At 52.2% G+C, this 24,843-nt stretch overlaps 2 protein-coding genes across 2 annotated transcripts; both read right to left on the reverse strand.

The window, feature by feature from the left end:
* Positions 1–195: 195 nt before the first annotated feature.
* On the reverse strand, positions 196–14,452 carry VARS2 (valyl-tRNA synthetase 2, mitochondrial). The gene is made up of 30 exons (XM_065912405.1): positions 14,338–14,452; positions 13,651–13,887; positions 13,435–13,516; positions 13,218–13,318; positions 12,827–12,948; positions 12,646–12,712; positions 12,459–12,556; positions 11,257–11,338; positions 10,969–11,088; positions 10,102–10,213; positions 9,317–9,405; positions 8,729–8,819; positions 8,393–8,520; positions 8,176–8,279; positions 7,910–7,991; positions 7,606–7,682; positions 7,423–7,498; positions 7,069–7,174; positions 6,813–6,883; positions 6,557–6,682; positions 6,237–6,341; positions 6,026–6,094; positions 5,832–5,910; positions 5,588–5,715; positions 5,304–5,456; positions 4,077–4,283; positions 3,275–3,386; positions 2,955–3,130; positions 2,657–2,785; positions 196–2,539 (listed from the first exon to the last, which is right to left on the reverse strand). Exons 2-30 carry the CDS (start codon positions 13,849–13,851, stop codon positions 2,435–2,437), a joined length of 3,198 nt encoding a protein of 1,065 aa, XP_065768477.1. The 5' UTR covers positions 13,852–13,887; positions 14,338–14,452; the 3' UTR covers positions 196–2,434.
* Positions 14,453–14,601: 149 nt separating this feature from the next.
* GTF2H4 (general transcription factor IIH subunit 4) lies at positions 14,602–22,870 on the reverse strand. The gene is made up of 14 exons (XM_065912406.1): positions 21,872–22,870; positions 21,094–21,236; positions 20,725–20,829; positions 20,254–20,385; positions 19,897–19,993; positions 19,716–19,804; positions 19,171–19,282; positions 18,957–19,025; positions 18,673–18,756; positions 18,292–18,424; positions 17,970–18,100; positions 17,009–17,056; positions 16,754–16,832; positions 14,602–14,914 (listed from the first exon to the last, which is right to left on the reverse strand). The coding sequence occupies exons 2-14, from the start codon at positions 21,231–21,233 to the stop codon at positions 14,742–14,744; spliced, it is 1,392 nt and encodes a 463-aa protein (XP_065768478.1). The 5' UTR covers positions 21,234–21,236; positions 21,872–22,870; the 3' UTR covers positions 14,602–14,741.
* Between the last annotated feature and the right edge of the window lie 1,973 nt (positions 22,871–24,843).

Consider the following 24,843-nt stretch of genomic DNA (forward strand, 5'->3'; position numbering starts at 1 on the left):
CTGTCAGATAAGTGGGTCTGGATGGTAGGAGCTTTTATTAGGGTGGAAACCTGGCCCCGGTATAAAAGTCTTAGTCCCCTAGAGCTCTTCCTTCTCCTGCTTTTCCTTTTCCATTTTTTTGTTTTGTTTTGTTTTGTTTTGGCTGCATGGCATGCAGGAGCCCAGTTCCCAGATCAGGGGTGGAACCTGGGCCCCTTGCAGTGGAAACACAGAGTCCCAACCACTGGACCACCAGGGAAGTCCCACCTCCTGCTGTTCTTAAGGCAGGTACTCATCTTACTCCACACTCAAGATGCTCTTGACTTCTTACTGGCTGACTCTAAATGCAAGCATGCAATCCAGACTTGACCATGAAGGGCTATTGGTATGATTGCTTCCTGCTCTCCACAGTACCTGTCCTACCAACCTGCTCCAACCCCGCACAGCACCACCACCACATGAAACTAGAGACTGGCTCCTTTGGAGCAAGGGAAAGGTAACAGTTCCAAATGGAGTATCCCTGAAGATAAGAAAGCGTAACAAAACAAAATTTCTTTCATTTCCTTGACAACTGTCCTGGGACTATTACCACTGGAGGAGGAGAGGTAGCTGGGGGCTCTGTAGGACCCCAGTATTTCATGACTGACCTCTAGGCTGCACCAGTGGGCAGATGGGTCAGGTGAATAGACCCCAAACAAGTTGAGGGATTAAATGTCTGGATCTCCAAAAGGATGGAGGAGCAGACAGTGCACTGTTTTTGTTGCTTAATTTTTATTTATTTTACATGTGTATTTTTCTGACTGTCTCTGCTAGAATCAAAGTAAAAAACAAGTGTAAGTGTAGTCACTCAGTCATGTCAGACTCTTTGCGACCCATGGGCTGTAGCCCACCAGGGCTCCTCTGTGCATGGAATTCTCTAGGCAAGAATACTGGAGTAGGTTGCTATTCTCTTCTCCAGGGAATCTTCCTGGCTTGGGATCGAACCTGGGTCTCCTGCATTGCAGGCAGATTCTTTACCATCTGAGCCACAAGGGAAGCCTAAATCAAAGTACAAAAGAGCAAAGATTTTTGTTTCTCTCATTGATAAATCCAAGGGTTCAGAATAGAGCCCAGCCTGTAATAGGTGCTCAAGAAAAAGGAAGGTGCTCACTCCCTCCTTTTCCTTCCCCTCTGGTGGAATGTGGTATACTGGTGGGAGCATTCCTTAGACCCAGAGTTGGGAAGAGTGTATTAAGATGGCAGGAAAGTAAGATCAAAAGGGATACGGACTTCTCCATTGCAGAGTCCTGCACTGCTTCCGCTCAGCAAAAGAAACACCTATCTCATCTAAGCCATTATCTTTGTTGCTTTTTAAAAATAACCCTTATTTTTTATTTTTTAATTGAAGTATAGCTGATTCATAATATTAGTTTCAGATGTACAACATAGTGATTCAATATTTTTATAGATTAGCCACCACTATCTCTGAAGCTTGGTTACAGAAGGCAGATAACTGGCACCTAACTTACTGGGCTGAACTCCAGTAATTCCAGCTGATACTGTGGACTAATTCCTTTTATTCCTTGAGCAAGTCTCTTCAACTCTAAAATGGAGCAAACACCCGCCTCATGAGGTGCTCAGGAGGATTAAATGGCACCACAGAGGATCCAGCCAGGCCCAGCACACACAGTAGGTTCTCAGAGTTGCTGGACAGAATGTCACTTGGGTGGCAGGCCCCTGAATTCCACCAATGGGACAAGGTGTGTAAGGTGGCTAGGAGGGTGTCTGTGTGTTTCTGTGTACCCCTGTCTGAGGCTGGGCAGCGTGTCCCTAGCACTGTGTATCTATGTATCTCAAGATACACAGAAGTGGGAGGAACTCAATCCCTAGCACAGCCTGCAGCTCCCCAGGCCTGTGGGAAGTCCCCCATCCCCTCAGCACCTCTGGAGATAAGGCCAAGAAGCAGGGAAGCTCCGTTTTGGTGAAAAGCCAAGGAGAAAGAGCCTACAGAAGTTGGGCCACTGTCAGTAAGTGCAAGAAGCAAGTGGAACCTGGGTCACTGTACTCAGGCCCTACTCGAGAGCATCTCTCCCGTCCAGTGAGAGAGGCCCTGCCCAGCACCCACACTCCCACCATGGCCCAGAGCACTAGGAGGCTGCCCCCCTTCTCCCAGACCAGAGTGTCAGGAACAACCAAGAGGCAGGAAAATCACGGCTAAGGGAAAGGATAAAAGAACCACAGCAGACATGTTTGGGACTTTAAGTTTATCTGAGTGTCCTCCTTCCCAAACTTCCAGGTAGGACTTCGGAGGAGAGAGGCTAGGGCAAAAACATGAGTGTCTCAAGGTCACCCAGTCATCTGACCAAGCCAGTCCTGTTTCCTCACTGACAAAACGAAGGGGCTGGACCACATAACACCCCGATGCTGCCTGTTCTGTCCTCAGAGGCCTCAAAGGTGGGTCTGGGAGGGAGGAAAGTCACGGGGATGGTGAGTCCCCAGGGCTTGGAGACGTATCCATCAGCTGCCGGAGGTGAGAGGCCGCCTTGTCCAGTTTTGACAATTCTAACTGGAGGGAAGAAAGCTGAGAGAGGAGAGAAGTGGGTAAAAATGGAGGTCGGGGAGTCACCCCACCCTGCGTGCCCCTAGCCCTCATTCCCTCAGGGAGTCCAGCGTCCTGAGTGGCCTCCCCCAGCCTCACCCTCTGCTGCCTCTGAGTCTCCGCCTCTCCCTCTGACGGGGGCCGGGCTAGGAGGCCATCAAGCTGCTTCTGCAACTTGTGTCTTCGGGCAGCCAGCCGAGGTAGGTGGGTCTGGGGGTCCACCAGGCCCTGTGCAAGAACAGGAAGAAGGCTCAGCCCTCTACCATCCACCCAACACCCCCTCCCACTCACCCACCACCATTCCAAGACCCCTCCTCACTTTTAGAGAACCCACCCCTTGCCCACCTCCCGACAGCCTTTCAGCCCTTCCCTGCCCCCTCCAGTCTCCTTTGCTCACCTGCAGCTCCATATACACCTGACTGGTGTCACTGAGGGGGGCCTGGACCCAGCCCGAGGGGGCTGCTGCACCAGGGGGTAGAAGGCCCACCGCCCCACAATGGCCCAGGGTGCCCAGCGGCTCCAGGAAGGCCTCAAAGAGGCCCTGCTCGCCCGGCTCTGAGCTCTGCAGCAGCACTGGGGAGGAACGGGAGTTGTCAGGTGGAGGGCCCAGGTCCTCCTCCCACACCTCCTAACTAGGGGCCCTGCCCTCCAAGCTCCCCCTCTTCCCCATCAGACCCTCCTGTCTGCAGGGACTCAGGAGCCTGGGGCCCGCCTCACCTCGGGGCCGGGCCTTGGTGAGCTGGTAGGTGGCACGCAGAGCCCTGAGCGCCTGCACGGACTCCTGAACCCGGGAGAAGCGCCGCTCCAGCTCAGGCTGGTGCCAGTGCTCCTGGAGGTGTGGAACCAGGGTGGGTAAGCGGGCCCCCCCGAGACTCAGTCTCAACTCTCCCGGCTCTGACCTCCATCCGCCCGCCCACCCCCATCTGCTTAGAGCAATGACCTGCTCTCTCCACCACACACACAATTCACCACCTCAAGGAACGGAACGTGGCGAAAACTAGGGCATCATCTAAGAAGATCTTAGATGATCCATAGACAATGTTTAGATCCATGGACAATGACAAACAACCAAAAATACATAGTAATTTAAAAGGTATTATTCAAAGCTCACAAAACCAAGAAAGCAAAAAAGAAACTTGGTTAAATTTGAAAATGATTTTTGGGTGAGTTTAAAACTACACTAAGATTTTTGGGATATCCTATTATTAAGATCTAATCCTCATCACAACCGTGACACGTACTATTACTGTCCTCAGTTTAAAGATGGAGGAAATTGACACATGGTCACACAGCTTGTGTCAGCCTGGTGACAGCATTCTGCTCTTAACCACTTGCTAACACTGCCCCCGACACCCTAGAGTTATTCCAGCCCTGCAGGAAAAATCCATCTTCCTCAAGACTCCACGGCAAAGTACAGACCAGCACTGTCAATGACCCCACAGCAGCAAGCCCTTCTAGAAGACTTGCCCCCGAGTCTTGACCAGTAATCCCACCCCAAGACTCCATGGGCGTGACTCACCAAGCTGCGGGCACTCGGGTAGGGGGCAACACAGATGCTGGGGGCAGGGGGACCACCAGGCCTGGGGGGCAGCCTCTGCCAGAGCTCTTCAGCCAGGAAGGGCATCAACGGGGCAAGGAGGCGGAGACCGACGTCAGCGCAGAAGAACAGGACCTGAGGCGGCTCCGGGGGGCGGGGAGAGTGCAACAGTACCGGCTTCACGGCCTCCTAGGGAGGAAGCCAATGGTCAGGGGGCAGCCACGGCCACCTCCCTCCTCCACACACTCGCCGCCTGCCAGTGGGGATGCTGTGGGTAAACGGGAGCACCCAGCATCTCTGAGACCATGAGCTGTCCCCAGACACAGTAGGGAGCATGTGACAAGGGGAAATCTAGGGCAGAGATTCAGGTGGGTGAGGAATATAACTGTCAGGGATGTTTGTAGTTCGGATGAAAAGCATTGAATTTTGTGTTTTTTTTAACCACAGAGACAGAATTTTTTTTTTTTAAGTTGAGAAACAGAAATCTAGGAAGGGGTCCTCAGCCAACAGTGTCAGGATCACATGGGACAAGAAATGAACACTTTTGCCACCTACCCCCCGACCTGCCTGACTGAGCCGCTCTAGGGGTGGGACCTGACACTCCATGGTAAACAAGCCCTCCTTTTGAGAGAACCCCTGGGTCTAAAGGCCGGTACTCTTGCTCCCTGTCTGCTCCCAGCCTGTCTAGGGTCCAAACGCAGCAATTACAGGAACTGAAAACAATCTCCATCTACAATGTGAAGAGCTGACTCACTAGAAAAGACCCTTATGCTGGGAAAGATCGAAGACAAAAGGAGAAGTCAAGTGAAAGTCAGTCAAAGGGGGTGGCAAAGGATGAGACGGTTAGATAGCATCACCAACTCAAAGGACATGAACTTGAGCACACTCTGGGAGATAGTGAAGGACAGGGTAGCCTGACTGCTGCAGTCCGTGGGATCACAGAGATGGATACAACTTAGCAAGTGAACAACAAGCCTCCCAACCCTGTGTTGTCAGACTCAGTCTTCTAGAAATGTCCCCTCCTCCTCCCCACTCCTCAGCTGACAGGCAGGGAACAGTGCCCAGGCCAGTCCCAGGGAAGAGGGGAACTGGGATTTCTCAATCTCACCTCTCTTCCTATCCTGAAGGAGGAGTTAAAAATCCAGTTCAGAGCTCTCTGCCAGGGGACAGGAAGCAGGGCTGCAGGGGGACTGCCCCCGTCTCACTCACCAAGTAGACATCACAGAGGTTGTGCAGCCAGAAGTGGTGCAGGGCGTGGGTGACGAGGGAGAGCTCGCGGGTGAGGAAGCCCCGCTCACAGTCCTGGGCCGTGCGGGCCAGGCAGCTGAGGATCCAGGCGTCCATGCAGGAGGCAGGGGACAGCTGCAGCAGAAGGGGCTTCAGGGTGGGACGGCTCAATTCCCACCCCTCTGCCTCCTTTCCTTCCAGACGCCTCCTCCAAGACTCAGATGTCGGACTACCCAGTTCCCAAGCATCTCCTCTTTATCTCTTACCTCCTCCGCAGGTTGGGGTATGAATTCCTCCCCAAGAGCATTCAGGATAAAGCGCAGGGCATTCCAGATCTTATTGCAGAAGTGTCGGAAGCTCAGGACCTCAGAGACGGACAGGTGCAAGTCGCCCCCTGGAAGGGAGCGGAGGAAAGGAGTGTGCACCGTTCCCCGGTGGCGGCTACAGGGGAGCCCTTGGCCCCACCCCACCACACAGAGGCTGGGGCCCGCTGCCCTCGCCCAGGCTTACCCAGGGCCCCGTGGGAGCACAGGGTGAATCTCAGAGCGTCTGTCCCACACTCGGGGATCCCATGAGGGAAGTCCTTTCTCTGCAACAAGAGAGAGAAGAGGGGTGGCAGCTGCCTGTGAGGCTGCAGGGCCAGAAGGCAGGTTGCAGAGGGAACTGGTGGCCGCGAGTTACAGCCTGGAACAGGTCAGACTCACCTGTGCCGCGGCCGCAATCGCCAGCTCTGCAGGGTCCAAGTTTCCATCCCTCAGCTTTTCCTGCAGTACCTGGGGTGGGTGAGTAATTCACTGGCTTCAGTGGAAGCCCCTTCCCCTACCAGGGCCCCTCCCACTGGCCCTCCCAGCTCCAGCCCTCCACCAGCCCCTCCCTTCAGCTCCCCTTCCTTTATCTGGAAAACGCCATCCTGACCTGCAGCTCCACCCCACTGATGATGTCCCGTGGGTCCAGCACATTCCCCAGGGACTTGCTCATCTTCCGGCCCTGCCTGTCCCGGACCATAGCGTGAAGCAGGACCTGGGGGCACGGAGGGGGTCAGAAGTGGGGCCTGCAGAACTTTCTTCTGGAGGGCCCCTGGCTGTCCTTCAGGGATTAGGGGTTAGGTTGGAAAGTGAATCAGGATCAAGGAACTGGGAACCCACAAAACCCCATACGAGGGGTTAGAATGGAAGACAAGGCTTGGAGGAGACTAGGGAGTCTCAGAAAAGGGCAGGGCACCAAAGGGTCGTTACCTTGCTGAAAGGGAGCTGCCCTGTGAGTTGGGTCCCCAGCATGACCATGCGGCCCACCCAGAACAGCAGGAGGTCACTGCCCGTTTCCAAAAGTGACAGGGGGTAGAAATGAGCCAGGTCTGGGGTCTAGGAGGAAAGAGATAAACAGTGAGAGGCTCAAGTCTGGGGCCTCCAGCTCTTCATAAGACCCTCTGAGGGGCCCTGGGGGTCATTTCCCCATTCCCACCTTCACTCTCTTCCTCTCAACCCACCTCACCTCTCGGGGCCAGCCCAGGGCAGAAAAGGGGAAAAGAGCCGAGGAGAACCACGTGTCCAGGACATCAGGGTCTGAGAGACAGAATGGGAATAATTGGAACCTCAGTGTCAGGACCTCAGCCCACTGCTGCCAACCTCTCCAGCCCGACCCTCACTCACAGAGACCAGGGCTCTGCCCCATTCCCAGCTTCCCCGACCCCACCTTGTCCACCTCAGTACCTGCTCCCTCCCCTGCCCACCTCTGGTGGAGTACCCACCCCTCTCCAGGGTCAGCTCCACCCCTGGTCTCCCTGTTAATTCTGCAGCTACTTCTCGGGCCTCGGCCTCTGTCCGCCCGACCACCCAGCAGTCCTCTGTATCACCCTGCGGAAGTAAGGAGTAGGGGACATGTGTGGGGTGTTCATGGCCTCCGCTGGGCTGAGAAAGCCTGGCGCCCTCTGGTGGTGAGATGAAGAAACGCCAGCTCAGAAGCTCAGCTCACACAACACAGGTTCATAGATCAGAAGCACAGCAGGGGCAGGGAGCTGGGACCAGCGCTGGAGGCCCTCTGACTCCTGCGCTGAGGCTCTTCTGGCCAAATCCAGCCCTCCCTTCCGCTTTCTCCTACCGACCTTTGCGTGCTCCTCTACAACCAGGTAGGCTGGAATCCGATGGCCCCACCACAGCTGCCGGGAGACACACCAGTCCCTGCCGAGAGGATGCGAGTGATTTTTTTCTTCCTTTTTCCTATGAGTGATTTCTTAGCTTGACCAGTGGGCCCCCCGTCCGCCTCTTCTGAGAGCTCCCCTGCTTACCCAATGTGGGAAAACCAGTGCTGCCAGTTCTTCTGGTGGAAGGAGGGACTGAGCTCCAGGGCCCCGGACTCCACCGCCTGGAGGAGGAAGGACCTTTAGAGGGTGGTTCCCTACCTGCACACCCGATCCCCATGAATGGGACCAGTGGTCTCTGAGTTGGTTCTGAAACTCAGAAAGAACCTCCCAAGCCTCCTGAGAAGAGTCTGGACTTGAGTGAAGATGCAAGCCAGCCCTTTCTGGGTACCCTGCCTCCCTGTTTCTTCATTCCTGCCCAGGCCCCGGCCTCCCCACACTGCAGCCTCACCTTGGCGGCTCGCTCCCCCATTTCCCGGCAGCGGACAAACCACTGGCTCTTCAGTAGGTATTCTACCACGTCCCCGGAACGGCTGAAAGGGACACAGGACCCGACTCTGTGGCAGGCCCTCAGTGCCGAGGATACGGCAGCCAACAGCACAGACACAGAGCTCGTATTCCAGCATGAGGGGTGCACATTCCACCTTGCAGTCACTCTTAAGCTTCGCCCATCCCCTTCCGGGGGCGGTCAAAGGAAAGGAGTGAAAACGGGCTTACCTGCAAATGGGCAGCACCATGGGGTGGTTCTGGAGGCCCCGGAACAGACCCCGCTCCCTCAGTGCGGACAGAATCTTTTCCCGGGCCACAAATCGGTGAAGACCCTGCAGAAAAGTAGCAGTAGTAAAGCTTAAAGGCTGCTAGAAAAATAAGAGTGTGGGGGAGGGGAGATGGGGCAGAGGGTGCCCCCAAAGGATGGGTTATCACTGGGTATCACCTGCAGCCAGTCCTCACAAAGGGTGGTCATGGTCCCATCCTCTGCAATGACACTCCTGGGGCTCAAGCCGTGTCGGGCCCCCAGCTCAGCATCGGCAGGGCTGTGCGCTGGAGTCACCTTCACCGCCCCTAGGGGTGCAGGACTGCCATTAGCACTGGACCCTGACCAGTGCTTTTCCAGATGTGTCACCATCGCCCACACTACCCCATCCCTCCCTCTCATCCCCCACGATCCACTGAGACTACCCTTCCCCTACTTTCTGCCTCTTCCTGGTTCTCTCCCCTCCCCTCACCCCCAGAAGCCCTGACTTCCTGTCTCTCCCCTGCCCCCACTTACCTGTGCCCAGGTGTGGCTGAACAGTGCAGTCTGTGATAAGGGGGAGAAGCTGCCCCGTCAAGGGATGACAGAGTTGTCGCCCATGTAGATGCTGAAGGGAAGGGACAGGGATCAAGGACAGATACAAGTGTCAGGTGGAAGGGTCTAGACCGGGCATGAGAACCCTGGGAATACGAGGGTGAAAACCAGAAGGTAAAGACCTAGAGCAGGGCTCAGTAAACATTTTCTTAAGAGGCCAGAGTGTAAGAATTTTAACCTTTACAGGACAGGAGGTAAATGCAGCCTCTAAAACTCCACTCCACCGCCATGGCAGAGTTAGACAGCACATGATGGAGCTGCAGACGATACATAGAGAATGAGGGTGGCTCACACAGGAACAGGAGATCTGGCCCACGGGCCACTGTCTGCCAGCCCCTGAGCTGAAGCGGAACATCAGAAAGAGAAGGGAGCTGACTCAGAGCCACTGGAGAGCCGAGATGAGGGAAATTTCAGGAAAAGGAAGAGGGAGCAGAGAGGAGGAGCTGTCCTAAAAGGAAGGGAAGAGAAAGTATAGGGGTGGAAGGCCAGGCCGCAGGGAGCACTTATTACCGTGTACCGGGAGTCATCAGGATGGACCGCCACAGCCACGTCTCCAGGCAGCGTCTCTGGCCTCGTGGTTCCCACCACAACCTCTGCGTCTGAAGACAAAATTCAAGCACTTTAAGGTGGTCCTTGCCCTCACCTTGTACTCTTGACACAGCTAAAGTCAGGAGAACTGGAAAAGGTGGGAGGCAAGGATGGTCAAGGTAGAGAAGGCCCCCAGGAGTAACTAGAGAAAACTGGGACCAATGTCTATAGGACCCTGGGGTTTCTGCTAAGCTAATGACCAGAGGCCTAAGGGGATGTCTGGTGCTATAGAATTCCTGAACAGTCTGCTTGGGAGATAAGAGTAGAATGTTAATAAATACAACTGGAATCTTTGCTTGGTGCCCCGATCATAAATGCTGTGCCTTCTTGGAGGCAGCACCAGTCCCTCCTATAAGAAACTTCTGACTATTCCAGCTCATCCATCTTCCCTTCTCCAAACTCCTGGGAATACCTACTGTTCAAACCATACTTCAGAACTGATCCTTTGTCTCTTTTGGGGGTAGCAGCCTGTTGTGGAATTACACTAAGCTCCCTCAGGGCAGTGACTGCATGCACTTTTCTTACATGGCCCAGGATACCCAGGGTGAGTACCATCAGGACGCAATACCTCCAAGGTTCCCTATGCCCCTCCAACCAAGTCACCCCTCCAACCCACAAGGTGGGTTGCCTTCATCAGCCCAAGGTGGGCTCAAGAAAACAGGGGAAGCAGAGGTTAAGTGGGTGGCCCTTCCAAGGACTACCCTCACCAGGCTCTCCATCCACGGGGAAGGCCACGGAAAAGAGGAGGCCGAAAGACACGGGGGTGGGGCAGCCAGGCAACTGAAGCTCCGTGCGGCCAGGGAGGGGCCGGCTCTCCACCTGGGGGCGTGGAAAAGGCAGGGTCAGAGAGCAGCCTCTCTGCAAGGCTCATAACTGGTTTCCCACCTCCACTCATCCACAGCCCCGGCCTCCCTGCCATCCATCAAAAAGCCATTCAGAGGACCTGGGAGCCACTTCCTTCCCCTCACCTAATCCTTGTGCAGTCACAGTTAAAGAACATATTTACTGGACTTCCCCAGTGGTCCAGGGAAGGGACCATCCTTCCCTGGGTTAAGGGTTAAGAACCCGCCTGCCAGTGCAGGGGACATGTGTTTGATCCCTGGTGTGGGAAGATTCCACACGTTGCAGGGCAGCTAAGCCCATGCACCACAACTACGAAGCCCTCACTCTCGAATCTGTGCTCTGCAACAAGAGAAGCCTGTGCACCGAAACTAGAGAGTAGTCCCCACTCGACACAACTAGAGAAAGCCCACACACAGCAATGAAGACCCAGCACAGCAAAAAATAAATAAGAAAATATTCACTGAGTACTTAAACCACACACAGGTATTATGCCAACCTCCTAGGAGTTCTCGCTGAATTTTCACAACACCCCCGTGATGCAGGCATTTCCATCACCCCTGAATTTTACAGACTGAGGAAACTGAGGCTGACAGAGGCTAACAGCCTGTCTGGAGTCACATCGCTGGGAGGCGGCCAGATTCAGATGTGAATCCAGGCAGTCTGGCTCCAGAGTCCAAGCTCTCCCCCGGGCTCAGAGCTCTCGCAAACCCGCCTCTCCTTCTCTGCCTCACCTCAATATCCGAGATGGCGGAGCGTAAGGCACACGACCAGTTGACCAGCTGCCGGCTCCGGTACAACAACCCAGCCTTGTAGAGCCGCACGAAAGCTTCTGTCACGGCCACTGAGGAGCCCTAGAATGACCTGAGTGTCCACATCCAACAGCCTCTTCTCAGCCCACCCCTCCGCCAGGGACCCTGGCATCCCCCTGGCCACCCTAACATACACGGCAACCCACCTCCCCACACAGAACTCTGAACACCTCCCTGACACCTACAGGGACCACAGCATGGAACACTCACAGTATCCATAGTAAAGCACTCTCGGTCCCAGTCCAGGGAGGCCCCCAGCGCTCTGAGCTGCTCACAGATCTCGTCACCTTTCCTGTGCCCAGAGAGATTTGGGTCAGCAAACATGTCCCAGACATCAACTATGTCCCGGGCCCAGTGAAGCCCCAGCAGTGCTGGATGCTGGAGTGAGTTCAACACTGATCTAGCCTCAAGAAGCTAAAGGAGACACCCAGACCCAGTATGGGGCTTTCCATGATATTGAAAGAAACATAACATTTCTAGTAAAAGGGGAAGGGGCAGCCGATTTGTGGGAAACACAAAGAAGCATTACAGAGAAGACAGCATGTGATAACAGACCTGGAAGAAAAAAGGTAATTTCAAGAGGATGCAAAGTGGGAACAGGTGAGGAGAGATGATGAAATCTAAGCAAAGGAAAATGGGGTAAATGGAAGAAAAAACATATATATATATATATATATATATGCTGCTGCTGCTAAGTCACTTCAGTCGTGTCCGACTCTGTACAACCCCATAGACGGCAGCCCACCAGGCTCTGCCGTCGCTGGGATTCTCCAGGCAAGAATACTGGAGTGGGCTGCCATTTCCTTCTCCATAAGGAAATGGCATATAAATATATGGGGGAGCACATGCATGCTTAGTTACTCAATCATGTCCAACTCTTTGACACCCCATGGACTGCAACCTACAGGGCTCCTCTGCCCATGCAAATTTCCAGGCAAGAATACTGGAGTCGGTTGCCATTTCCTACTCCAGGGGATATTCCCTAACCAGGGACTGAACCCGTGTCTCCTGTGGCTCCTGCATTAGCAGGCAGATTCTTTACCACTGAGTCACCTGGGGAGTGTGTGTGTGTGTGTGTGTGTGTGTGTGTGTGTATTTTAACATATACAATATACAACACATGCACACACAAGAAGCTTGGAGACCCCATCAAATGCTAAGGGACTTCAGAGCTTACACGTGTGTGTGTGTGTGTGTGTGTGTGTGTATTTTAACATATACAATATACAACACATGCACACACAAGAAGCTTGGAGACCCCATCAAATGCTAAGGGACTTCAGAGCTTACACTCCCACGGGAAGTTAGAGCTGAATGGGAAAAGCCCTGGCTACATGTCAGGAGAGAGAAGCTGGGAAGCCAGGATCCAAACCTGCTGTCTCAGCCCCTCCTGCCTTGCCCTCCATACTCACTCCTCCTTCCACTTCCACACCTCCCTAAGGAAGTCTTCCCTGCTCAGCTCATGTCTCCTCACTCCTCGCTCCTTCCACAGCTGTTTCTCCACCACAGCCTACAGTAAGATGAGGGGGCAGAGAATCAGGTCACTTTGGGGGAAGAAATCTCTCACTCAAGAAAAGGGACAAGTGGCAAAAGACATACTTGGGTCGCAATCCCTGCATGATCTGAGCCAGGGACCCACAGCACCCGATCCCCACGCATCCGGTGCCTGCAAAAGAAAAACCCTCATGGGAATCCATGGCCTTACATGTTCATTTAGCCTCATCCCTTCCCAATTTCTCTTTCTCCTCCAAGAACTCAAGCAGCCCCACTCCCCTCTCACCAGCGCACGAGAGCATCCTGTATGGCCACGGTCAGTGCATGCCCAATGTGCAGGGAGCCTGTGACATTAGGGGGTGGGATACACATGGAAAAGGTCTCCCCTGTGGCCTGCGGCAGCCTGGCCTAGAAGGAAAGAAAAGTCAAAGGGCAAGAGAGGACTGGATGTTCCCTGGGGAATAGCACCCTCTGGTGTCTCCAAAGCAGAAAGAACTATAGGAAAAAGTCCCGCCCTAGAGAAACACCTGAGACACCAGCGGGAGAAGACAAGCTCTCCCTGTTTTTTGGCAGGCTCTGCAATGTGGTTGACTGTGAGCTCCAGACTCATGCCCGCCAATCTTACAGGCCATTCTGTCCTGGGGACCATTTAGCACTCCTCCCTGCCAGGTACTAACCTGATATTCTGGTTTGAAGAAGCCCTCTCGCACCCACCAAGGGTACCAGGCAGCCTCAACGTACTGGGGGCTGTATGCAGGAGGCAGGGGCCAGGAGACATCTACGGAGGCAGAGGAGAGCCCCACTAACTCTTGACTTCTGTTCCCAGGTTGCATTTCAGCAGACCGAATGGGCAACCAAAATGTGAGGGAAAAGGCCTTCAAGTTTCCTAGTTACCTTTCTTTTCTCCATGTTCCGTGGGGATTTCATACAACACTCTCTCCTTAGGGGTCCAGGCCTTACTGGATTCTGCAGGTGACTGCAGAGAGGAGGAACCAGAAGGTGGGCTGCAATTTCAGGATACCCCAGGCATCTGGAATCCAGCCAGTCTCTCTTCCAGCGCTCTCCCAAGATGTCTCAGAGAACCAAGGACCAGCTGTCGGAACTCCTAACCTTGGTCTCGGGGGCTCTCCCAGCCTCCAGCGATGCCTGCTTCTCTCGCAGGCGCTTCTGTTTGGCTTCACGGTTCCTCCGGGAGATGGCTGATCCATCTGGCTCTGACTGGGTGGAAAGGGGACGGGACCTGCGGAGGCCCCGTGAGGGCCTCAAACCCCAAAGCGGTGGTCGAAAAGAGGTCAGAGGCAAATGAGGCATCTGGAGTGCTAGGCAAGGGGCCAAAGTCTGTTCCAGCTACAGCACATTGGGAGGGTATGGTGGTGAGGAAGGGTCACACCTCCCAAAGTCACACCCTCTTCCCCCCGCCCCTCCCCGACTCCCTCCAGCACTGGTCGATAAAGTATCTAGCCCAACCCTCACAACCCTCCCTCTGTGAGGACTAGAGTAGACAGGGTCTTGTAACATCAGCGCTCTTCTGGGACAGGGTAAGTCTCAGGCCCTCAACCCATTCAGCTGCGACGTGGGGGGCGACCGTGGACACAGAGGAGGGGAAAGGACTCAGGAATTCTGGCAGATGATGGACATCAGAGCCAGCAAGAAGTCCCACCTGGACCACTACTTGTCAAAGGCCATCTGCACTGCCCCCAGCCCGCGCGCTGATCCGCCTTCCCGCCCGACCCACCGCGTGGGTCCTAACCCTCCAGCACTTCCCACTCCCCGATCGCCGGCCCGCTGGGCGCTCACCCGGTGAGCCCGCCGCTATCCCAGGGCGCCCCGCGCCGGGGAGCGTAAGGGGGCGGCGGCAGGTGCTGGGGAACCAGCGAACCAGGCCTGAACGTGACCCGTGAGCCGCGCGGCGCTGGGAGGTGGAGCCCCGCCCGGGCGCATGCGCACTAGCTGGCCTCGGCCACGCCTCCTCCCTCTAGCGGGCCAATGGCTGTCGACGCGGAGATGAGCGCTCCGGGCGAGGAGAGGAGGCTTCCCATGGAGGTGGCGGGGGTCGTGTGGTTCACTTTCACAATTTTATTAAACTAGAAGAGTCCCGACGTGTGAATTAAAAAAAAAAACACCTGAGTTCTGAGGCCGCGCCAGCCTCCACGCAGCCCGCCTTCCCGGGTGCGCCCCGCCCAGGTCCAGTCCCGCACTCTTCAGGAGTTGTGCTTCTGCCGCTTCCAGAAGCGCTTGACGTCGCTGTGCCCGGCCGGGGTCACCACCATGAGCCGCTTGGCCGAGTTCTCGAACACCAGGACGCCCAGCTCCCGCGCGTGGGCCAGCAGCAGCTCAAAGTCCACTTGTGACAGGAACTGGTTATACAGGACGCCTGGGGTCCGCAGGTCAGGAGCAGCGGGGAGAAAGAGAGAAGGTGAGAATGGGAGGCGGGAGCCCCTTGAAGGTAGCCTCGGGGAACCAGCGGTCTCGGCTTGCCACCCACATTTAAATCCTAACACTAGTATGACCCAGCCATATTCAGGGAGGCAGTATAATACAAAAGAAAACCCATTGCTTACCAAAACCAAAGAAATTATCCCTATGAATTATCCCTCAAATCCTAAAAGATGGTGCTGTGAAAGCGCTGCACTCAATATGCCAGCAAATCTGGAAAACTCAGCAGTGGCCACAGGACTGGAAAAGGTCAGTTTTCATTCCAATGCCAAAGAATGTTCAAACTACAGCACAATAGCACTCATCTTTCATGCTAGCAAAGTAATGCTCAAAGTCTTCCAAGCCAAGCTTCAACAATACCTGAACTGTGAACTTCCAGATGTTCAAGCTGGATTTAGAAAAGGCAGAGGAATCAGAGATCAAATTGCCAACATCTGTTGGATCATCGCAAAAGTAAGAGAGTTCCAGAAAAACATCTACTTCTGCTTAACTGACTATGCCAAAGCCTTTGACTGTGTGAATCACAACAAACCGTGGAAAATTCTGAAAGAGATGGGAATACCAGACCACCTGACCTGCCTCTTGAGATATCTGTATGCAGGTCAAGAAGCAACAGTTAGAACTGGACATGGAACAACAGACTGGTTCCAGATCGGGAAAGGAGTATGTGAAGGCTGTATATAGTCACCCAGCTTATTTAACATATCAGAGTACATCATGAGAAATGCTGGGCTGGATGAAGCACAAGCTGGAATCAAGATTGCTGGGATAAATAATAACCTTAGATACACAGATGACACCACCCTTATGGCAGAATCGAAGAACTAAAGAGCCTCTTGATGAAAGTGAAAGAAGAGAGTGAAAAAGTTGGTTGGAAACTCAACATTCAGAAAATTAAAATCATGGCATCTGGTCCCATCACTTCATGGCAAATAGATGGGGAAACAATGGAAACAGTGCCAGACTTTATTTTTGGGGGCTCTAAAATCACTGCAGATGGTGACTGTAGCCATGAAATTAAAAGATGCTTGCTCCTTGCAAGAAAAGCTATGACCAACCTAGACAGCATATTAAAAAGCAAAGACATTACTTTGCCAACAAAGGTCCATCTAGTCAAGGCTATGGTTTTTCCAGTAGTCATGTATGGATGTGAGAGTTGGACTATAAAGAAGGCTGAGTGCCGAAGAATTGATGCTTTTGAACTGTGGTGTTGGAGAAGACTCTTGAGAGTCCCTTGGACAGCAAGGAGAACAAACCAGTCAATCTTAAAGGAAATCAGTCCTGAATATTCAATGGAAGGACTGATGTTGAAGCTGAAACTTCAATACTTTGGCCACCTGATGGGAAGAACTGACTCATTGGAAAAGACCCTGATGCTGGGAAAGACTGAAGGCAGGAGGAGAAGGGGATGACAGAGGATGAGATGAGTGGATGGCATCACCAACTCGATGGCATAAGTTTGAGTAAGCTCCAGGAGTTGGTGATGGACAGGGAAGCCTGGTGTGCTGCAGTTCATGGCGTGACAAAAAGAGTCAGACACGACTGAGCAACTAAACTGAACTGAATCCCTTCCAATTTCCCTCTTCTAGCTGAATCCAAATCACACTCATTTGAGAATTTATTTACTGCCATCAACTCACCCCGAAATAAAACATGCATGGGTTTACTTGCCCATGCAGAAAACAAAAAATAAAATGTATAAACAGCTTCAGCTCACCAAGACTGAATTGTCCTTCTTCTGGCCAATGACCAAAAAAACCCACCAGAAGCCACTCACCTTCGGTGAACCGGAGCCTGTCCCTTTCCAGCTCCCAGAGCCGAATCTGGTCTGTGATGGTGGGAGGCAGCACCGGTGTCTGCAGGGGCAAGGGATGGCCCTTGTAAGATTCAGAAGCACTGCTCTAGGCAGCCCCAGCCCTCCACTCATTCCCCAGATTTGGATGTCCATTTCTCTTTTCCATCACTTCATCACCAGGTACCAAGGGCTCTCAGCCTCCTGCAGCTGTTTGTCCCTCTAGCCTCCTGTTTGTACCTGTTTAAGCATCACTGGGTGGGCCCTTGTCCTTAGGAAATGGATGATCTAGGAAAACAGACAAGAATTGGGATCAATGACAGTAAATAAATTCTCAAGTGAGTGCAATTCTCATTGCACAGAATTCTCAAATAAGAAAGCAGGAAAGCTACCTGTCTCCTAATGTCACTGAACATCAACTGATTGTTTAAAAATTCATAGGCATATGCCTATCAATTCAACACATCCCAGATTAGCTATTGTCCTCAGGTGTTGCTCCCATTGGTGATGTCTGCTGCTCCTTCTTTGGCATATTTGCCCTTTCCATAGTTGTTTTTTTTTTCTTTAAAGTAACAGCAACTATTATTTTTGAGCACTAACTGCATGGCAGGCTCTGAACTAAATGCTTTACCTCTATTTCATTGACTTCTTTCAACAACCCTATGAAGTGAAGGTCGCTCAGTCATGTCCAAGTCTTTGTGACCCCATGGACTGTGCAGTCCATGGAATTCTCTAAACCAGAATAATGGAGTGGGTAGCCTTTCCCTTCTCCAGTGGCTCTTCCCGACCCAGGAATCACACCGTGGTCTCCTGCATTGTAGGCAAATTCTTTACCAACTGAGCTATCGGAGAAGCGCTGATAGCTGAAGTGAGAACTGTCATTATTTCTGTTTTCCAGATGAGGAAACTGAGGCTCAAAGAAGAGAAACAACTAGGCCATCTGTGCAGCTAGGAAGTGGTGGTGCTGAGACACAAATCCAGAGTTATAGCTCCTCCTTACATGTGTCTTTTCTGCAGGAGGGTCTACCTCTCCCCACACTGAGAGCCTTGACTTCTCATGACCTGACACTCACACACAGACAACTCACCACCACCTTCTGTAACAGACCCCATGCTAGATTTCCAGAAGGTGACCACCCCTGACCCCACAACCCAAGTACAGCCTTTCTTTCCACCCACACCTTCCCAAAGCAAGGGATACCTGCTGGGCTGTGATGCCACTGGCAATGGCCTGCTGCACACTCTCCCGGGTCACCTGTGCCACCACCATGTTGGGGAAGCGATAGAGCATCTCAGAGAAAAGGGCAATGAGGGCGATCTGCAGCTCCGACTCTGACCAGAAGATAGGAGGAGAGGATTAGGAGGCTTCCCACATCTAGGCTCCCCCGAGCCTCAGAGAGCTCTGTAAACCACCAAGTCACAAGTGTATGTGACCAGAAATTGGCAGTCCCTCCTGCTGCTTTCCCCTTCTTCCTCCCCTCCCCACCAGCCTGCTCTCCCAGGGGCCCTCTGTCCAGCCTCACCCGTGTAGGCATACAGTCGGTAATTGGTTTCCACAACAATGAAGCCTGGCTGATGTGCGGTGCCCCCAGCCCCAGAAACACCTGACGAGAGATTGATGGCCAGGCGTGTGGGGTAGTAACGCCGAGATTTCCTCTGAAAAGGAGAAGGGAAAGGCCACAGGCCCTCTCTCAGGCATCACTGCCCTACATCTTCCTCCTGAAACAGCAGATTCCTCCCAGTGCCCAGGACCTCAGCTCCCAACTTCTCTCCAAGGGAGAGAAGTATTCAGTCCTGGCAACTGCTTCCTGTGACTGCCTCCTGAGACCCCACTCTTCTTTAAAGGCCAAGGCACCATCCCACCCCACCTCTTTGGTAGAGGCCATGTGTCTGGGTGCTCATACCTTTCTCTGGAAAACAAGCCCAAACTCACGCAGATGTTGCAGGAAGTTCAACAGAGAATCACTCATACCTTCCACAGAGTAATCCTGGGGAAAAGGAGTGGCCAGCTGGGGTCCAAAACACATCCCATTCTCCCTTTCCCAATCCCATACACTCACTCCCTCTTTTCCCATCTCTGCTTGTTCTTTGCTTATTCTTATCCTCCACTATATTGCCCCATTACCTCATTTCCCCTTCCCACCTCTTTACTCTCTTCCCATCTCGCCCACTCAAGCCCTCTGCTTACCTTGCCTAGAGTGGAGAAGCTGAGCTGGAAAAGGAAGGAGAGAATCTCCACTAGGTCCATGCCCCGACTCTAGGGAGGAATGGGCAGAGACAAAGGGGGAGGGGTGAGAGGGAGGAAATGACAGAAAATCAGAGAACAGAGTCTGCGGGCGGCTGTCCCTTGGTGGGTCTGGGGAAGAGTAGAGTGTGCTGGCAGGCACCCCTGATCTGCTCACCTGGGCTGTCTGCAGATACTGCAACATAAAGTACCACAGCTGGGCTGGGGTGTCCAGCAACAGGAACTGGAAGCCAGCAGAGGTAATGCAGGGCGGCTCTCCAGGTTCAGCACTGGAGACAGAGAGGGCTCATGGCAGAGGTGTGCAGAGAAAGGCCACCGTCCCACCTGTGTGCCCACGTTTGTTTTTTTGGTTTATCTCTTGCCATACTCTGCTCTACTCTCCTTTTGAAAATATTTATTTATTTGGCCATGCCAGGTCCTAGTTGTAGCATGTGGATCTTCCATCTTTGTTGAGGCAAGCAGTATCTTTAGTTGTGACATGCAAACTCTTGGTTGTAGCATGTGGGATCTAGTTCCCGACCAGGGATCGAACCCAGGCCCCCTGCATTGGGAGCATGAAGTCTTAGCCACTGGACCACCGGGGAAGTCCCTCAGCCCTCCTTTTTCAGTCAACCCCCTCCTATCCTGACCCAAGGTGGACTCAATTTAGCAGGGACTCAAGAATGTGGCAAAACAGAGCCATTGTACCTCCAGCTTCCTCACCTCTTCATGAGCCCAGCCTGGCTGAGGAGCTGAGCCAAGTCCTGGCTGACGGCTGCGCTAGGGGATCCCACCATGAAGTGAAGGACCACCTAAAGAATGGAAGAGAACAGATTCGGATGCCTTAAAGGCTGTGGGAAGCAGGAACACAAGCAGAGACACCCACAGGGTCCCAAGTCCTCACCTCCCATCGCTCCTCGGCGTACTTGTCAAGTGAGGGGACGTCCCGGGCATGCTTGTCTGGTCCCAGCTGACTTGTGTCATCAGACCAGGCCTTGCCCCTATGCCAGGATGGCCAACAGTAAGGAACCCTACCTGTGTTCCCCACCCATGCTTCTGCCCTTATTCCACCCTCATCCCCAGGGACCGTGAGTGGGAGACATTTCCTACACCATGTAGCTCCATCTGGTCCAACTTACTCATAAAGGAGCTTCCCAAAGTAGAGCTCGCAAGGTTGCAGAGAGGCCCCTCAGGAGCTCCCTGGCCAGCAATTCAATCACTATGTCCCCTACCTAATTTAGGAAAAGACGAAGTGACATACCCACCCAGAAGGGCAATGCGGAGGTTTTGGCGGAAGATGGGGTTGAGGATGAGGCCCTGGAGACCACCAGGGAGCAGCTGGGTGTGCCAGATACGGAGGCCGCTCAGCAACCCCGTGCTTTCCTCCTGAGCTCTGGAACAGAAGCAGAGAGGTAAGGGAGATGACTTGAGAACAGAAAGGAGACTCACAAAGGCATCAGTTTCTGCCTTTTCTAAACTGGTGGTCCTCGGAACACTGTTTCACAGAGATCAGTGTTTTAAGGCAAATTTCTTTAACATCTACCAGAGCCTTGTTACAGACATCACAACTCTCCGAGAGGCAAAATACAATAATAAGAATTTCCCAAATGTGTCTAATTACAAGTTGTTGGTGTCCTCATTAATATTTCCTAGAAGTGTTCCAAGAACAGCAGTTTGGGAAGCCTGGCTGTTGAGTAATTTGTTTCTGGCTAAAAATGCAGGAGAGACTCACTTGCTGAATTCCTTCTTCACCCACAGGGCTACAGCAGCTTGTGGCAAAGGCTGCTCCAGAAACAGCATCCGCATCACCCAGTTCTTAGCCAAAGATGGGAGCTCCCTGTAAGCGGGGAGAGGGACAATGTTAACATCAGAAACTGTCTTAGAACTGCATCCCTGCCCTCCATGGCCTCTCAAACATCTCACATTCACCCTCCACCCGTTTACCTGTCTTGCTGCCCCCACATCCTCCATCTGGTTTGGCCTGATACCCTTTACTCTCCAAGCCCACCAGGGCTAAGCTTCTACCCACAATAACTTATTTCAGTCTGCAGGCCCCATTACATTTCCCCACCATGGACCCTACCATGAAGGGGGTCCTCACCTGAAGACAGCCAGGCAGGTGGCAGGGTGCCCATACAATCGATCTAATACTCCAGGGCTCAGGCCTCCTAGGAATTCCTGCAAATTCCTGCATTGTAGGTGTACTCGATTCAGTCCACCCCTGGAAGGGGTGCTCTCCATCACCTGAGAGATGCAAGTGTTAGTGTACCCCCACAAGCCATGCCAGTGTCACCCCTCACCCTTCTAATTCTGATTCTCGATCCACTGGCCCCCACGAAAACTCATCTATGGTTTCCTTTTTCATGTCACTCACCTCCTCTTGTTTCTTCTCCCAATCCTGACCAATCTCCCCTCTTTTCCTGCCCTGTCACCTCACTTCTGGCCTAAACGCCAGTCTTCTCTCAATTTCTAGATGACAGAATTGTCAATTGTCCTATATTTGCAAAAACATTTGATATTTCAATGACTTGTCTCATCTTTACCTAAGCAGTGACAGATACTTGTTTGAGCCCAACCCTCTTTCTGTTCTGCCTCTCTTGGTCTGATCAGCCTATAAGTTCCAAATTTGTTTGTTCTTGCCATCTACTTCTTGGCCCCACCTCCTGCTGAGCACGGCAGTAACTATTTTTCCCCTCCATGTCTCCCAAATCCAATTCCACTTCCTTCCTCTTCCCTCCCCGAAGACCAACTCACTTCATTCACCCTAATCTACACCGCACGATCTCCCAACTTGTCCCCTACTTTCCTCCCAGAGTCCTCCCTCTCACTCAACTCTCTCCCTCGTATCTCAGCCACCCCTTCTCTCCTCGCACCCTTACCGTAACTCTGTGTCGATCCCCTCCTCGTGCACTCCGAGTCACAAGCCGTCGCTTAAACGGAGCCAGTGGCTCCCGGGAAGAGGAAAAAGGATGGCGGAAATTGACAGGGAAAAAATGGGAGAGAGACGAAGAATTTCACCGACTGGAGTCCAGAGTGGGGGATTCGTAAGAGAAGGGAAGGAGTGGAGAAGTGGGGAGGATAAGAATCGGCGCTGCACTCGCCCACGGCAGGGCATGCTGGGAACTGGAGTTTTGTCCTTCCTCATCCGGGAGCAAGCCGAGCTACGTCTGACTACAACTCCCAAAAGGCACCGCGAGGAAGCCTAGGGGAGAGAGGCTGGCTTGTACTTAAGAGAGCGGGAGCTCCAGAGGTCTGGCTGCTTCGTTCCACCTCCGTTTACACCCACTCGGCTAACGGCGAGTCTAACTGACTGAACTGGAGTGGGGACTCTGGGAGTAGAAATACCCCGAGGGCTTCCTGGCGGAGGTGCAGAAACTGCTTGGTGGTGAGGCGCTTACTTGCGGAGACGCAGGAAACTGCGTTCCTTGAGCCCAGTTCCTTCCCTTAAAATTGGAATAATGCACTTTGCAGAACATTTTCTCGAATTAGGACTTAATTCAATGCATTGCGCCTTTCTCGGTACCTAAAGTGAAGTCGCTCAGTCGTGTCTGACTCTTTGCAACCCCATGGACTGGGGCCTGCCAGGCTCCACCATCCATGGGATTTTTCCAGTCAAGAATACTGGAGTGGGTTGCTGTTTCCTTCTCCAGGGGATCTTTCCGACCCAAGGATCGAACCTGGGTCTCCCGCACTGCAAGTAAACTCTTTACCGCCTGAGCCACCAGGGAAGCCCAAGTCCTCCACAAATGTTGTCATGGTCTGCATGATTCCACCCACCTACCCAGTTCAGTTCTGTCGCTCAGTCGTATCGACTCTTTGCGATCCCATGGACTGCAGCCAGGCTTCCCTGTCCGTTACCAACTCCTGGAGCTTACTCAAACTCATGTCCATTGAGTCGATAATGCCATCCAGCCATCTTATCCTCTGTCGTCCCCTTCTCCTCTCCCCTTAAATCTTTCCCAGCATCAGAGTCTTTTCCAGTGAGTCAGTTCTTTGCATCAGGTGGCCAAAGTATTGGAGTTTGAGCACTTTCTGTTTAATTAGAAGATCCTAAAAATAAATGCAATTTTTAAAAAGAAAAATTATTTGGCCTGATTTGATTTATTAAACTATTACAGGGTGAGGGAACTCCTTCAGTAAAAGCTAGAGCTACACGTTCCCCCAAATTCCTGTAAGGCAAGTTTTATTGGGAAGTTCCCCTGGAGAAGGGAACGGCTATCAAGTTCAGTATTGTGGCCTGGAGAATTCCATGGACTGTATAGTTCATGGGGTCGCAAAGAGTCAGACACCATTGAGTGACTTTCACTTTCACGTCCAAGTTTTGTTATTCCCACTTTGCAGACTAGAGAATGGAAACTCATTGAGATTAACAAATCTGTGATTGCAATCAGACAGCTAAAAAGTGCTGGAACTGGTATCTGAAGTATATTTGCCAGTGACAAGGAATCAAAATGGTAAGACTAAGCCTTTGTTACACTTTGTAGCCAGTTCATGCATGTTTTGTTGTTCCATTTCCTTAGCAATGTTTGAAATCCTCAAAGAGTGACACAAAACTGGCAAAGCTTCTTTATAAAAGATGTTAAGTAAGGTTAAAGGACAAATTATAATCTTTTTTGGGGGGGGCTCCATGATCACTGCAGATGGTGACTGCAGCCATGTAATTAAAAGACGTTTGCTCCTTGGAAGGAAATTTATGACCAACCTAGACAGCATATTAAAAAGCAGAGACATAAAAAAAAAAAAAGCAGAGACATTACTTTGCCAACAAAGGTCCGTCTAGTCAAGGCTATGGTTTTTCCAGTAGTCATGTATGGATGTGAGAGTTGGACTATAAAGAAAGCTAAGCACTGAAGAATTGATGCTATTGAACTGTGGTGTTGGAGAAGACTCTTGAGAGCCCTTTGGACTGCAAGGAGATCTAACCAGTCCATCCTAAAGGAGATCAGTCCTGGGTGTTCATTGGATGGACTGATGTTGAGGCTGAAACTCCAATACTTTGGCCACCTGATGCAAAGAACTGACTCATTTGAAAAGACCCTGATGCTGGGAAAGATTGAGGGCAGGAGGAGAAGGGGATGACAGAGGATGAGATGGTTGGATGGCATCACTGATTCAATGGACATGAGTTTGGGTAAACTCTGGGAGTTGGTGATGGACAGGGAGGCCTGGCATGCTGCAGTTCATGGGGTTGCAGAGTGGGACAGACTGAGCGACTGAACTGAATTGAACTGATAATCTGGGAAGAAGTGGTTGATTAAATAGCCAAAATACAAGGAGCACTTATCGCTCAAAAGCAGTAAGAAAAAGAAACAATATAATAGAAATACTAAGAAATGACAGGCAGTAAACGGAATAAACACAAGTGCCTTGTAACCAAATGAAGAAACTCTCAAAAGTGGTTCTTTGCAACCCCATGGACTATATGGTCCATGGAATTCTCCAGGCAAGAATACTGGAGTAGGTTGCCATTTCCTTCTCCAGGGGATCTTCCCGACCCAGGGATTGAACTCAGGTCTCCTTCATTGCAGGCAGACTCTTTACTGTCTGAGCCACCAGGGAATTCACTCTTAATTAAGGAAAAGTAAATTAAATAAATAATGTCCAGTTAGCAATGATAGTAATAATGACAACCTCACTGTTGGCTTCAGTATACATGAGCACTTGACTATATTCATAATACTTCCGTGGAAAGTTGACATAGGCATGCCCTTCTAAGGGTAATTTGGTGGTATGTACCAGTGGTTTTAATGATTACCCTTTGACCTAGCAACTCCCCATTAGGCAGGTACCATACTGAAATTCTCCCACATGGGTAGAGATATATACATGCAAAGATATTTACTAAACTGTA

This window comes from Muntiacus reevesi, chromosome 20 (genome assembly GCF_963930625.1).
Source record: "Muntiacus reevesi chromosome 20, mMunRee1.1, whole genome shotgun sequence".
NCBI classification, from domain to species: Eukaryota; Metazoa; Chordata; class Mammalia; order Artiodactyla; family Cervidae; genus Muntiacus; species Muntiacus reevesi.

Excerpts from the sequence above, each read along its gene's own strand:
- GTF2H4 (XM_065912406.1), bottom strand. The coding sequence starts at position 21,233 with ATGGAGAGCACCCCTTCCAGGGGTGGACTGAATCGAGTACACCTACAA. Across the intron at positions 18,425-18,672 it reads GGCTTGTTTTCCAGAGAAAG|AGGAAATCTCGGCGTTACTA; the intron begins GTATGAGCACCC and ends TCTCCTTTTCAG. Across the intron at positions 17,057-17,969 it reads GTGGCATCACAGCCCAGCAG|ATCATCCATTTCCTAAGGAC; the intron begins GTATCCCTTGCT and ends CTGTTTTCCTAG.
- VARS2 (XM_065912405.1), bottom strand. The coding sequence starts at position 13,851 with ATGCCTCATTTGCCTCTGACCTCTTTTCGACCACCGCTTTGGGGTTTG. Across the intron at positions 12,713-12,826 it reads CAGGATGCTCTCGTGCGCTG|GCACCGGATGCGTGGGGATC; the intron begins GTGAGAGGGGAG and ends TTTCTTTTGCAG. Across the intron at positions 10,214-10,968 it reads CCGCCATCTCGGATATTGAG|GTGGAGAGCCGGCCCCTCCC; the intron begins GTGAGGCAGAGA and ends CCACGCCCCCAG.